We start from the raw sequence: 14025 nt of genomic DNA, 5'->3' as shown, positions 1-14025 counted from the left end.
CTAGGCCAGGGATCAAACCCGTGGCACAGCAGTAACCCAAGCCACAGCAGTGACAACACTGGTCCCTAACCCAGTAGGCCACCAGGAACTCCCACACTTACCTTTATGTAGCGCATGAACTGCTATTAAGGTAGAGCACATCCATAAGATGCTCTTTATAGTTATCAACATCTTGTCCTAGAAGTGAAGAGAAACACAAAGTAAATCATAGGCATTCAGGTTTGTGGGAGGCCAAAAATCACATGCTTATTTGGGCATCATATGCAACAAGAGTACAAGACACAGCTCTCTTAGATTGTAAAAACAGGAGGAAACTTGCAATAGGAGAAGTTGTCCCAACACTTTAATTATTAGTTTGACTCTCGCCCAATGTGGTAGTTACCAAAATAATTCCAGAACCCAATTTGGGGACATACAACAATGCGAATGTGTGGGGCAACCACAACGGGGTAGGCTGTTAGAAGAACAATATAGACCACAGCCTAAGTAACTAGTGGCTAGGAGCTTTCACAAGGAGGGAGGGGCGACCACAAAATCTATTTAGAAACAGGAAGTTGGTCATAGATGGAACAAGAGAAAATAGGGAAGCAGTAGGGAGAAATGTTGAAAGCAAGGGATTTGCATCAAATGTGAGGTAGGAGGAAAGTGGTTGGTGGTTCATGCACATGGTCCAGAACAGAGACCAAGGTCCTCAGCAGGCTTTTTAAAGCACAGACTCAATTTAGTTTCTAGGGGGCTGAACAAACAAAACAAATGTATTATAAGGAGTTGTTAATTACAGAAAAGGCCAGGGCTTGCCATGAGTTTTAAAGCAGTTCCAACTGTCTGAAGGGTAAAGAATGAAAGAAAACACCCTGTACTAAGAGTGAAGAAAACTCTGCCCTGGCTTTGCTATTAATCTGTTGTGTGACTTGGGGGAAGACATTTAAAAATCTAGGTCTCTGAATGGTCCCTTCCAGCTCAGATTTCTATATAGCTATCATTATGGGGAGGATAAGTGCCATTTTGGGGGACCATCTAGAAATCAAAGAGCCAGCCTCGAAAGAAATGCAGAAGACTTATTTGATCTCCATACTTGTTTCCTTGTCAGTTACATTTAGAACTGCTCCATAACAGCCATGGCTGGTTGGCTACCCAGTAGCCATTCCTCTCTTTTCTAACAAAACTCTGATTCCATTCTGCCATCTACCTCCTTCACAAAGCCATAGAACCTGGGTCAAGCCCCAGCCCTAGGGGATGATCCTGATTATTCTAAGTCAGTTACACTGATCCTGTTTCTTCTACCAATGAGTGGTTTTGGAGTGAGTGTACGATGCAATTTTGGCCAGTGAAATGTGAGAGGATCTCGCAGGGGGTGGAGGGTTTGCTCCTGCGAAAACTATGCGCATTTTAAGAAGGAAAAAAAAAAAGGAAGAGATGGTTGCTTTTCTTCACAGGACTTTATCAAGATAGGATATATCTCTTGGAACTGCTGTATCCACCTTACATCCATGAATATATAAGCTAGCCTCTGGGATTAAGCTGAGAAAGAAGCAGGAGAGGAAGGGATGAAGTGCTCAGGCATTAGACCCACAGCCAGATATATCCTCAAACCTTTTCTATGAGATAATAAATTCCTCTATTATTTAAACTCAAAAAAATCAGGGCTTTTTGTTATTTGTATCTAAAGGCATCCTAACTGACACATATTTGAGTTGGTACTCTAAGTAACTTCCTTAGAAAATATCTAGGGAGTTCTCATCGTGGCTCAGTGGAAACAAATGCAACTAGTATCCACGAGGATGTGGGTTCGATCCCTGACCTTGTTTAGTGCATCGGAGATCCACCATTGCCGTGAGCTATGGTGTAGGTCACAGATGTGGCTCGGATCCCGTGTTGCTGTGGCTGTGGCGTTAGCTGGCAGCTGTAGCTCCAATTTGACACCTAGTCTGAAAACTTCCATATGCCATGAGTGTGACGCTAAAAAGAAAAAGAAAAGAAAAGAAAAGATCTACATTCTGCATTATTTAGAAAACCCAGATTAAAAAGAAGTAAATGCTATAACAATCCAAGTCCAATACGGGCTCAAATTCAGTTTCCTAAGTAATGACAGCTATTTCTTTTTCCTTGATATTCTTCCCCATTTGATTATTTTACATGTCTTGAAATAAGTGTTAGAACCTTTAAAATAAAATTATAAATTTCTATATATTTCTTGAAGACCATTTTTTACTTAATATATTATATATGTCACATTTTTCATAAATAGGCCATTTGACAGCTCACAATGAAAAGAATATAATTGAAAATCCTAAATTAACCTAGATAATTAAGTTTATTATTTATCATATAATTACTGACATAAGCTTACAGATGTTGTTAAAAACTGGGAAATTAGGTTTATACATTTCTGGATTTTTTGTAAGATATACAGCAAGCCAGAAGTATATACCTATACCTCAATACTATTACACTAGTTCAGGGAAAAATTAAGATATCAACTTCACATATCCTAAAGTTTCCAGCAAAATGAAATTTTAGACTGTATTATACAATGCTATTAAAGACAATGCATTCCATGATTACTAACTGAATCCAAATAAGAAACCTTTTTTTAATTATGCTTATAAACAATAATTCCCCATTGTCCTTCAAGAAAAATTGTTCTTTTTTTTCAGGAAATTTTTATAACCATCATTTTAAAAGTCTGGGCTCCATTGCCACATAACTCTGAATTCAAGTTCTGAATCCTCTGCTTATACTCTGTGGTTTTTGGGTAAGTTACTAACTCTCATTTCTGGTGGCAATTTAATAGTGAGAAGCATAACCTAATTATTGGCATAACTGTGAGAGCTGATAAAATAATAATTGAACTATAGCTCTGTAACACACTCTATATTCAATACTCAATATTTACTATTAAAATTTCTAATTCAAGCTTTCTTTTTCTTTTTCTCTTTCTTTTTTTGCCTTTTTAGAGCCTCACCCACAGCATATGGAGGTTCCCAGGCTAGGGGTCAAATCAGAGCTACAGCTGTCAGTCTACACCACAGTCAGAGCAACACAGGATCTGAGTTGTGTCTGCAGCCTACACCACAGCTCATGGCAGCTCTGGATCTTTAACCACTGAGCGAAGCCAAGGATCAAACCCATGTCCTGATGGATGCTGGTCAGATTCATTTCCACTAAGTCACAACGGGAACTCTGAATTCAAGCTTTCTACCACTGTTCTCTTCCTGGTTTTATATCATTAACAGTAAAAAGAAAAGTAGTTAAAGCTCTTGGATTTGAAAATAATAACTGAATTACCACTATAGTTGTGTATAACTTTGGGTTTACAGTATATCACTCTTTAAGTTATTGCTATGTCCTTTAAATCATTACTTAGAAATGTATGTTATCTCCTATATGGAACAGTAGGCTTCTGGAAGGCAAAACCAGTATCATATTCAACTTACTAATTCCCACAATCTTTCTAAAGTGTTGACTTCAGAGTAAACCATTGAGGGAGGTTTGTTGACCAAATGAATGACCAATCCTCCATTTCCTCTTTAGAAACATTCTCTGAAGTGTCAACAAACTCTTTAAACATGAGTGAGTAGGCTAAATAACACCTGAAATATATTTGGTATTTACTGTGACTCAATAATATCTGATGTTTGTTGACATCTAGAGTGTCAGATCTTGCAACAAAACCAGAGGAGGTGTAATCCTAACCAGGAATGAGTCTTCAGCATCCTAATTTCCTATCCAAGACAGATATTCCAAAGTCTAACTCTTTGTGTCATACTTTCTCCTTATAAAAGTGCCTCTTTTTTTTTTTTGGATATGGGGTGGGGAGATAATCCTTCATCTAAATAACAAGTATACTCATCACTTGCCCAAGAAAGACTGTCCCTAAGACAAGGCTTAGGGGAGGAAGCCAGTGCATTAAAAGAACATGAGAAGATCACTTATGTTTTAAACATATTTGCACAAATATGTCTAAGTAAACTGCCAACATTTAAAAATCAGAGTGTTCACACTAAGTCCCAGATCTCTGACTTCATATGGAAAGTCAGATCTAGCAGCTCTAGGTCCATATTCTGGCTGGCCAATCATCAGCACTAAGCAAGTGGCAGCCTCTGGCCTTGATTCTGTGCACTCAGGATTATCACTGGCCCCACTTTGCCTCTCATCCATTTCCACTCCATGCCTGTTCCCTACAGTCACCGGAGCTTGCAACTCAAATGCCCAAAGTTGTGGCTTCAGAATTGCACTTCCACTGCCTCTTCCTTAGAGTCCATGGACATACATTTCATTTCTCTAATTTTCCTAAGTCTGTGTTCATGCTCATGGAAGCACACCACATGCCTTCCTTGATTTTACTAAATGAGAAACTTTCTGAAGCTTCTTTGTTTTTAGCACCACTCTGACCCCCATTTCTATTCTTCTGCCCTTCTGGATCTGTCTTATAAGCATTATCTGTTAGTGATAACAAGTCTGTCTGCAGAGAAAGACCTGGGAGATATGGGAGCCAGTGCCTATATTTAGTCTTCTACCCCAGTGAAGTCAATGAGAAGAGGAAAAAGTCATTGAACAATCAAGTCACAGCTGACTGAGGCTGTTTAATTGCCTGGGAGACACAAGAGACAAGGTCAACAGGATTCCTATTGTGAGAAATGTCTGCAGAGAGGATAAGAGTCATGCCAGGGATGGGCTGCCTCAGAAAAAGAGAGCGCCAAGGTTCTAGTAAACAGATATTTAGTATTCTCCCTTGATCTTGGAGAAGCTCCACTGAGCAAAGGGTGACTTAAGGATGCAGACACAGTGGTTTGTCTTCCAAAATTTTTGAATTAGTTACCCTAGACAACCAATTGTCTAAGATACCTCAGCCACAAACTGGATGTAAAGAGCATTGTCCATCATGTTGCTACAGGATGCTTTCTAAAAGGAGGAATGCAGCAAGAAATATGGTTTAAACATCAAGTGTCATGAATATACTTCACAAGAATAATAGCATCATGTGAATATACCACCAACCTGTGACTGGATTTCTGTACCTGGACTTGGCTAAGCTTTTTCATGTCATTGCTCTGTTCCCTGCCTAGGAACCCCTTCCTGTTTGATCTAAAACACACTGCACCCTCTATTCCCTTTCTCAGGCTCTCTTTTTAATCATAGCACATCTCCCATTGTATATGTACATTTGGGAATTGCCTTTTTCTGCCCACCATGATATAAGCTCTGGGAAAGTAGTCTTTGATGTTGTGTTCACTGCTCTACCCAAAATGCCTGGGACACCCAGTAAATATTTGTTGAATGAATGAATATGTCTATTTCATATGTAATCAGGCTACACACACACACACACACACACACACACTATTTGGTACATTACTTTCTTCACTTAAAATACAGTGTATCTCAGAGAATGTTCCAAATCAGCTAATAAAATTTGTCTGTTATTTTTAACAGCTGAATAGTTTTCCCGTAGAGGAATATAGCATTTTATTTTCTCCAGTTCCTGTGAATGAGCCTTTACGGTGTTTCTAAATATTTGCTACTAGAAATAATGCTGCAAAGGGCATTCCTTGACCATTTGTTTTGGGTGACATTTGTACCAATAGCTGTATGACAATATCTAGAAGAGGAATTTCTGGGTCAAAAGGTATATGCATTTAAAATTTTTTTGATAGCTATTAGCAAATTACTTTCTAAAGAAAATGAATCTATTTATGAGAGATCCAGGCTCCCCATAATTTGACCAACACAAACTTTCATTGAACCTTTTGGTCTTTACTGCTCTGGTTGATGAAAAATGATGCAAAATATCATTATTGTTTTAACTGTTATACTTTAATTATAAATGAGGCTGAACCACCTTTCATATGATTAGTTAGACCAATATGAGACCCAGGAATATTTATTTGTGAAGTTTTCCTTTATCAAATCCCTTCTGGAGATATTCACCCTCTTGATATTTATAACTGCACATGTGTTGAATTGATTTTGACACCAAATGTCTAAAAGTTGAGTCTTAACCTGGTTTTCTCAGTAAGTAAATGCAACTCAAGCTTTCTGATTCCAAGCCTGGTGCTCATTCCACTATACCACAGGTAATATCAACTCAGTAATTATAACTTACATATTATATATGTGTTTATCATAAACTATGTAATCTCATTTTTATAGACATAAACATCTCTTAAAATTCTTAGAAGAATGAGGTAGAAAGTATACAGATACAGGAAAAAAAAGGTAAATTTAAACAGAGATCTGCACTTATACTATTTTAAAGATGATAGATTTATCCACAGGAGTTTCGGGGAAACATAACAGATAACTGCATTACATAAAGATGCTCTGCACTGACCACTGAAATAGAATCACCCCTGGCACATTCAGTGAACCTGGCAGTCAAAAAACCCTAGAGAATATATACATAATATGAATGTATAAATGTGTACCTATACATGTAATTAACCATGTCTAGGCTACCAGGGAAAACTGACAAGAGTTCACTAACCAAAGTGGAGCTTGGCCAAGACATTTATCTCTACTTCTCCTTGTTCTGATTCCAAATCAGAAAGAGTACAGGCCTTGTGTTTTCCGGTAAAGTACAGACCTATGCAACAATCAGTATGCTTTCTCATACCAGAGCAAGTAACCCTCAACAATGAGGGTTTGTGAGTCCTAACTGGTTTCTCTAGGTGGGTGGTGAAATAATAGCCTGCTGCATTCATTCATTCTTTTCCTCAAAAGAACCATGTGTCTTGAGAAATTCTGTTCAGTCTCAGGGCAATACCCCATTTTAAATACAGCGTCTAGTGATGTTTGCCCATGAACAAAGTCAACAAAAATGTTTAAACCCCACTGAAAAAGGAGAGCTTGGTTACATGGCTGTTGGGAGACAGTTTTGGTTGCTCTTTGTGCCCTCAAAGCCTCCAAGGCTCAATTACTGAGCAATCATTAACCACCAAGTACTTAAGCATAATAATGTGAGGAAAGAAAGAACAATGACTATATCTTTAAGATTAATCACATTCAGGCTTAAATTAACTCTGTTAAGTCCTTTCCAAACAGAATTTACAAGGGCGCAGATATAGCTATCTTAGGATATCAGAGGTATTTCCTTCCAGTTAGTAAGCACAGGGAAAAAGACAAAACCTCTCTCTATAAATATGCCTAAATCTAGGTGTATTCTTTTCAAACTTTATTTTAAAAGCGGGAATTTAGGGCAAACTTGAAATTTCTTTTTTGTCTACTAAAGAAAAACAAAACAGAACTTTGGGTTCTTACACAAATCTTTAGCCACTGCCTTGAATCTCACCCCTCTTCCCACCACTCACAAGATGATTAAGGACTATGGACTTCCTGCAGGAGGAAGTAATTGCTCAATCACTTTGAAATCCATTGGACCCTTTGCAGTGTTAGTTGGGACAGGCGCATACAATTATAAAATCATCCTTTCTTTACGTAGAGCTCAGAACTAGAAGTCAGTCTCTGAGACTTTTTGCTCCATATGCTCTCACATTCCAAGTTACATATTCCCCAAACCGGAATAGATTTTCTCTCAGAAAGCTAATTGCTTCTTCCACCGGCACCTTCCTATTTTTATATTAAACTCACAACATCTTACTTGAGGTCTTAATATGAATATGTTCACCACAGGGTTTGCCACAATTGCCAAGCAGTAAAGAATTTAGGTCATAGCTTTTAGAAGGAATCAAAAAGAAAGAGAGAGTGGATGACTTGGATGTCAGAACTGGAGATGGAATAGATCATTAAAACTCTGTTCTTCCAACATAAAGAGAAGAAGTAGGAGAGTATAAAACGCAGCTCTAAGTGGCAGTGTGTACTCTGTGCCACATTCCCCCAGGTCTCTCACTCAGTCATTTCATAAATATGAGCTGAGCTCCCACTATGGGCCGGGCCGAGCTAAAGCTCCTGATGCAAAAGATGTACGCTCATAGAATTGTATCAGTCTTGTCAACAGCAATTGTCATGCTAGACAAACTCCTTGTGACAGTCTGGAACGTGATTATTCTGTAACTGACTAAAGATGATCTGTAAAAAGTCAATATATGGATCACAGGATATGGATCTGGTATTTCTGCCAAAAAAAATTCTCTCAGAGTAAATTTTTACTTCTTTCCTGTGGCAAGGCAATAACTCCTCCTACCACTCCCAAGAAACAAGGAAAAGAAAATTCAAACGGTCTTCTATTTAGTAAGAGTGCTTAGCGCCTAGATCGAAGTCGGGTAGGCTCCAGCAGCTGGGGCGGGGGTGCGCGGCAGCTCGGATCTCCCGCCCCCTCCACCCGGGTCCCACGGAAGGAGTAAAGCCACGCCCCACTGGCCTCTGGGCGGGGACCCAGGAGGCGCCCCGCCAGCGTCCGCGCTGTGCGACTGCCGGTCCAGCAGTGCAGCTGTCTCTAAGCCCAAGAAGTCACACCCGTCTCGGGCGGGGAGCTGAAGCCTCAGCCCACGTGGCGGCGGCTGGAGAAGCCCAGCGCAGCGGGAAGCTCCCGGTTCGTTTCTTCCCTCCGCGCGGGCGTAGCCAGCTGGGGCCCTCAGCCCCGGGCTAGTTGCTCCTCCTTCCTTCCCTCCCAACGCTTTGCTTTAGTGGGGCTTGTTATCGCTTTGGGGATTAAAACAGTGGCAGACGCGAAATTCAGTCCAAAATCTTGAAACGAACCCAGCCGGTCGGATCCCGGCTGTTTGCTTGCATGTACCCCATCTCTGTTCTTTTCTTCTTCCCTTTCTCCCCATTGCCCCTTTCTTTCCCTTCTGGTTTACCTCCCCGGCGCACTCCTCCCAAGTTCTCACATTCGAAACTAAGGAAGTTTAAATGTTGGATTTGGGGCCCTTCTTAGGCAATGCTTTGAGGCTGGGCCCCAGCATTGGTTTCGAGTGGTCATGGATCTTAGTAAAATTTCCAGAAATAAAGCATTCTATTTGATCTTTCTTAAAATGACGCCCCAAATTGGAAACCTGAATCCTCTCCTGACCATGTGTCAGTCCACCAAACTTCAGACTCGGCCCAGAGTGCCGCTCACATCCCAGCTGACTCGGAGAAGGCGCTTCCACCACCCTTTGCAAAGAGTAATCTCCTTCCTGGGTCCTCCAAACCGCTAGATTTACGTAGCAGATTCCAAAGTAGAGAACTAACAACCAAGGAAACTAGGGTCTTCCATCCTTGAATACATGGTTGTGAAAGCGGCTCAGTTGCTTTTGGGGGGTAGGGCTCGTTTTCCTCCGCCTGTGCTATATTTCTCCATCAGGGGGCGCCCACATCCGCCACAAAAACGCCCTATTCCTAGACATCAGGGTTCTGCAAGACCTAAGCACGCCAACTGGGGGCAAAACCGAAGGAGCGCACCGCCTCCCTCGCTCCTCCCTCCAAGCCTGCCTCCAAAGACAGGGGAGGCAGGGATTTCACACTAGCCATTCATTTGTGAGCCGTGGGGGAGGGGACGCTGGAGCGAAAGAGACTGAGCAGAGGCTGGGAGAGGGGAAGGGAGGCAGAGAAGATGGAGACAGAGAGGAAGAGACAAAGATGAGAAAAGGGCCACGGACAGCAAGACTGTCTTTCCGCCTGTGGGTGTGCGCACCGCAGGACAGCTCTCCAGGCTCCGCGTAGCATCTCCCTCCCGTAGCATCTCCCCAGGATATGTCGGACTTTCTGGGGGCGCATCTGGATCCGAGAGCAAATAGTTTAAGCTATGACACTATTTGCCTTCCTTGCTCTCCGCTGCCTAACACATTGACCGCTCCACGCCCAGTGACACAGACAGCGAGCCGGGACAACTCAGATGCTTCCCAGCCCGCACGCACCAGGGATGCCGCCCGGCGGCGCCCACGCCTCTGCAGGGCGGTGGGGCGCTCCAGCCCAGGGCGTCCCCCGGAGCTACCCGCACTCGCTCTCCGCAGCCGCAAGACCCGCCTGTAAAGTTGCTCAACTAGGGCTAAGAGCTGTGAGGGGGTGGGAAAATGGAAGGAATACGAGGAGTGTTATAGTCCGGGCGAGAGGACTGGTCCTAGAGGCCCCATATTCGGGTCCCCGCGCCACCTTTGTCTGAAGAGCGCTCTGAGCACTGGTTTGCTCGTTGAGAGGGGAGCTAAAGCCTTCACCTCGCTCTTCAGGATGAGATAAAATTCTTGCACATCCCTGTTGGTAAGGGGTAAGCTTTTCCCGCCCTGGCGCCTTAACAGACCTCCGCGGCGCTCCAACAACCCCACCCCCCATTCCCTGCTCCCTCCTGGACGGCTCTGGCGCACCGCGCGCTGGACAAAAGAACCTAGGGGGCACGAGACAGAGCCTTGACAGCCCCAAAGTCGCCAAAGAGATACGGACCGGGGACCCTGCACCTCCCTCGACCAGACCTCCTCCCAGATCGCCTGCGGGCTGAAGGGGTCACGTCCGCGCAGGTCCTGCATCGCCCTGTCAGGAGCTGCCCAGGAGCAGCTTTCCAGGAACGCCGGGCACTGACCACACACCAGGGGCCGGGAACCAGGTGGCCTCGGAGACTTGTACGTGGAAAGTCTCGGGAGTCCCCATTCAAACTTTTGCCTCAAGCAGATTAACAACAACAAATAAAAGATCAAGGTGCCACGGGTCCCTCCCTCCTCTCGAGACCCCACGACGTTTCTAGGGGTTCTCTGCATTCCCTTCCCTCCCTTCCCCCAATTCCATTAGTCCTTCTACCCCCACCCCACCCCGGGCTTCTTTTGTCTGGATCTTTTTCAGCACGAAGGTCCCTCCTGTATTCCTTATTCCTCTCTCCAAACGTCCTTTTAAAAGTTACCTGCATTTTTTAAAGTGCATATATTTTCTTAACTTCTCTGCAGAGCTAGTTCTCTTTGCCTTAATTAAAGCCTTCTACCAATTACAATGTACTTCTTTTTTCTAAACTCGATTTTTTGTTCTTTAAGTTTCTCTCTCTCTCTCTCTCCCTCCCTCTCTCTTTTTAAAGGGGGAACAAAAGAAACGTGATTACCTTGAAAGGCGGCTTATGGCAGTTTGGGGGGAAAATTCACCTCAGCGCTGCACGAATGGGCTCGGCGTTGCTGGGGCGGGTCACATAGGAAGCGCGGTGGCCCGGGGAAGGGTGCGGAGGGTGCGGGATGGTGCTGGAGGATGCGGGGCTGACCGCAGATCCCGGTCCCTGCTCCTGTCCACAGCACCTAATGTTCACGGCTGTTGCGCCCGCTCGCCTGGAGTTCTTTCCCAGAAAGGCTCGGGGCAGCTCGCCTGCAAGTTCAAATGCGGGTTGTGACACCCATCATCATTATATCACTGTACCGTCAGCACCGAGGAGGAGACTCAGCGAGGAGGAGGAGGAGGAAGGAGGAGGAGGGTTCATTCACCGGCTCCTGAAGCGCTCCGCAGCTTCAGCCACTCCTAAAAGCCCAGGCTTGGAGAGCAGGCAGAGGGGCGGAAAGGCAGCTCCCCGCGCCTGCAGTAGGGACCGCCTGCCTCCCTCCCCAGGCACTCCCACCTCTCTGCGTTTCTTCCTGACAAGAAGTACCAATCGGCTTGGGGACAGCAGCACTCCCCATTCAGCGACTTACTAAGTAACATCGTGCTGTGCGCCAGGAAACCACTGCCTTCCACCCCTCCCCACCCCCATTTCCCCGCCCCCCGTGCTGCTAGTTCTGGGTTAGGGGAAAGGAGCCCCTGGGCTCTGGTGGGGCAAGCCAGCACTAGACAATTGAGTACCATCAGCTCTTCTTGGGAGCAAACGAAACTCTGTAAAATCAGCGAAGAACTTGGTTACAGAGTGCCTATTCGGCCACCGAGCCTGCCTGTCCCATCTCAGGGAAGTGTCAGTCTTCTGGCTTCTGCCAATCTGAAAGAGACACTTAGAAAACGAGATCCTTCTGAGACGTAGAGGGAAAGTGTAGGAATCCCCCACTGCCTTCGCCAGGAGCTGCCCAATGGGGAGCCCAACGTCACTGAGCAATCTACAAAGACCCTGGGAATAAAGGGCTGGACAGGAAATTCCCCGAAGCAAATCCCTTGTAGGATTCAAACAGATTCTCTTTCTTTACCACAAACCTACAGGAGTCTAGATTCTGCTTTCTCTGCTCTTTTTCTCCCTTCAGTCTTTCTAAGTGTCCCCTATGGTAGAATATTTAATTTTTTTTTCCTGAATAACAGAGATTCCTTGAATGTATCAAACATCTTCCTTGTGGTCAGGAAATGGGACCATACTCTTTCACGAGTTTATGTGATTTTTGTTTTCAGCCAGGCCCACCCAACTATGTAAACAACATCAGCACTTGGAAGAGTCCCCTGCATTGTGTTACAAAAGATTTCCAATGGGACCTTACAGAGCAGGGGTCAACCAGTTGACACAAAGGATTTCAGCCCCTTAGAAAAGAGAGACTTTGTATCTTCCTTTTCTTTGAAGTCAAGTATGAGTTTATACAATGGGAACAAAATAAATCCAAGGTGCACATTAATTTGACACTGGGGATATTGGAAGGAAGAGCAAATTTTCTTTCGATACAAATATGGAAGTATTCCAAATATGGAAAATGAGATAATTCTTCTCTCTGAAGTCCCTACTTATAAAATTATATCAAACACAACACATCACAGCAGTGATGATTAAAGGATAAATTCCATTTTCACCCTGAATTTCTTTGAGTCAGTTGGCTTAAACTCACACTTTACAGTAGCCTAGATTCTTGTTATAATGTTTCTTTTGCAAGTTGTGTTCTGCATGATCATAGATTTTAATTGATAAACATGTACAAGATTTGTCAGAATTTTGGTCCTCAAAATGTGCTTTCTTCCTTTCTTTCCTTCACTCTTTCCTTCTTTCTCTCTCTTTATTTAGCAGCTCACTACAGTGAATGATGTAACTATTAATTGCAGAATTTGGAAATCTTGTTTGTTTTCACAATGATTTATTTATTCTTAGTATAGTTATTATATTACCGTTTTTAAATTTTTTTTTGCTTTTTAGGGCCGCGCACACGGCATATGGAGATTCCCAGGCTAGGGGTCAAATCGGAGCTACAGCTGCCAGCCTATACCACAGCCATAGCAACACCAGATCCGAGTGCATCTGTGACCCACACCACAGTTCAGGGCAACGCAGGACCCTTAACCCACTGAGAGAGGTCAGAGCTCAAACCTGCAACCTCATGGTTCCTAGTCAGATTCATTTCCACTGCACCACAGCAGAAACTCCTATATTACCATTTTTAACATTGAAAGTCTATCCCATTAAATTTATATTTAGAGTAACAGAGTCATAGAACAGAATCAAATTTCAAACTTTACATTTAATGGATAAGCAAATGAAGGCCCAGAAAGTGACTTTCCTAAAGTCACATGAATAATAGCAGAGCTATTACCAGATACAACTCTTGACTCCTGGTATACTGGTATTTCCACTGTTCCTCACAGCAACTTTATGATCAAGATAACTTCACTCAGAAAGAGAGAAAAATGAAATAAAAGAATCTTTATTGAAATGTATACCTGAGGCATTAGGTTAGATCTTTATCTGAAATACTTCAAGGATGTATTATTATTCTCAACTTTGAGTAAAACTAGCTGAGTTCCAAAGACTTTAAGTATCCTGCCCAAGGCCACTTTTTAAGTGTAGATCCACCAATCTGAAAAGCTTATTATCTCTCCATTACCCTGCTCTCCCTTCATGATACAGTTAAGTAAAACTTTTCTACAAAGGAGACCTAGAGCAAAGACAAGCAACTAATAGCAGATTAATATCTATTTTCAAGGAAATGTTAATAGTTAACATTCACTATAAATAATACCATCTGTGCATGATGGAGCATGATTAAAATTATGGGTCAGCTACTCCTTACATCTTGAGATATTTTCTTTTATCTTGCCAAATGTGTTTCTCCAGCCCTCCAACGTTTATAGTTCCTTGTAACATCCATAGACATTACAACTCTTGACCAAGCAGTTCTACAGGGCAAAGTCACTTTCTCAAGCAGACATAGCTAGTCAGAACATGGACAATGTTGAACTGCTTTATACCACATGCCTTTTCTTTACTTTGGCTTGTAACATTATTAT

The 14025-nt window shown here is 43.1% G+C and overlaps 1 protein-coding gene across 6 annotated transcripts in view; it reads right to left on the bottom strand.

Moving 5' to 3' along the window:
• VCAN (versican) overlaps nt 1–14025 on the bottom strand; it is a 128851-nt gene that overhangs the window by 100068 nt on the left and 14758 nt on the right. For 3 of the 6 annotated variants that reach the window (XM_021081073.2, XM_085009692.1, XM_085009691.1), the window contains exon 2: nt 102–177. In XM_021081073.2, the coding sequence (XP_020936732.2) occupies nt 102–177 (76 nt within the window). 6 annotated transcript variants of the gene reach the window in all.

This window comes from Sus scrofa, chromosome 2, assembly GCF_054392235.1.
Source record: "Sus scrofa isolate SSC_HxYL_T2T_F1_AM1 chromosome 2, Sscrofa_HxYL_maternal_Yorkshire_Landrace_v2.0, whole genome shotgun sequence".
Classification (NCBI taxonomy): domain Eukaryota; kingdom Metazoa; phylum Chordata; class Mammalia; order Artiodactyla; family Suidae; genus Sus; species Sus scrofa.
This window is presented reverse-complemented; position numbering and strand designations above follow the sequence as displayed.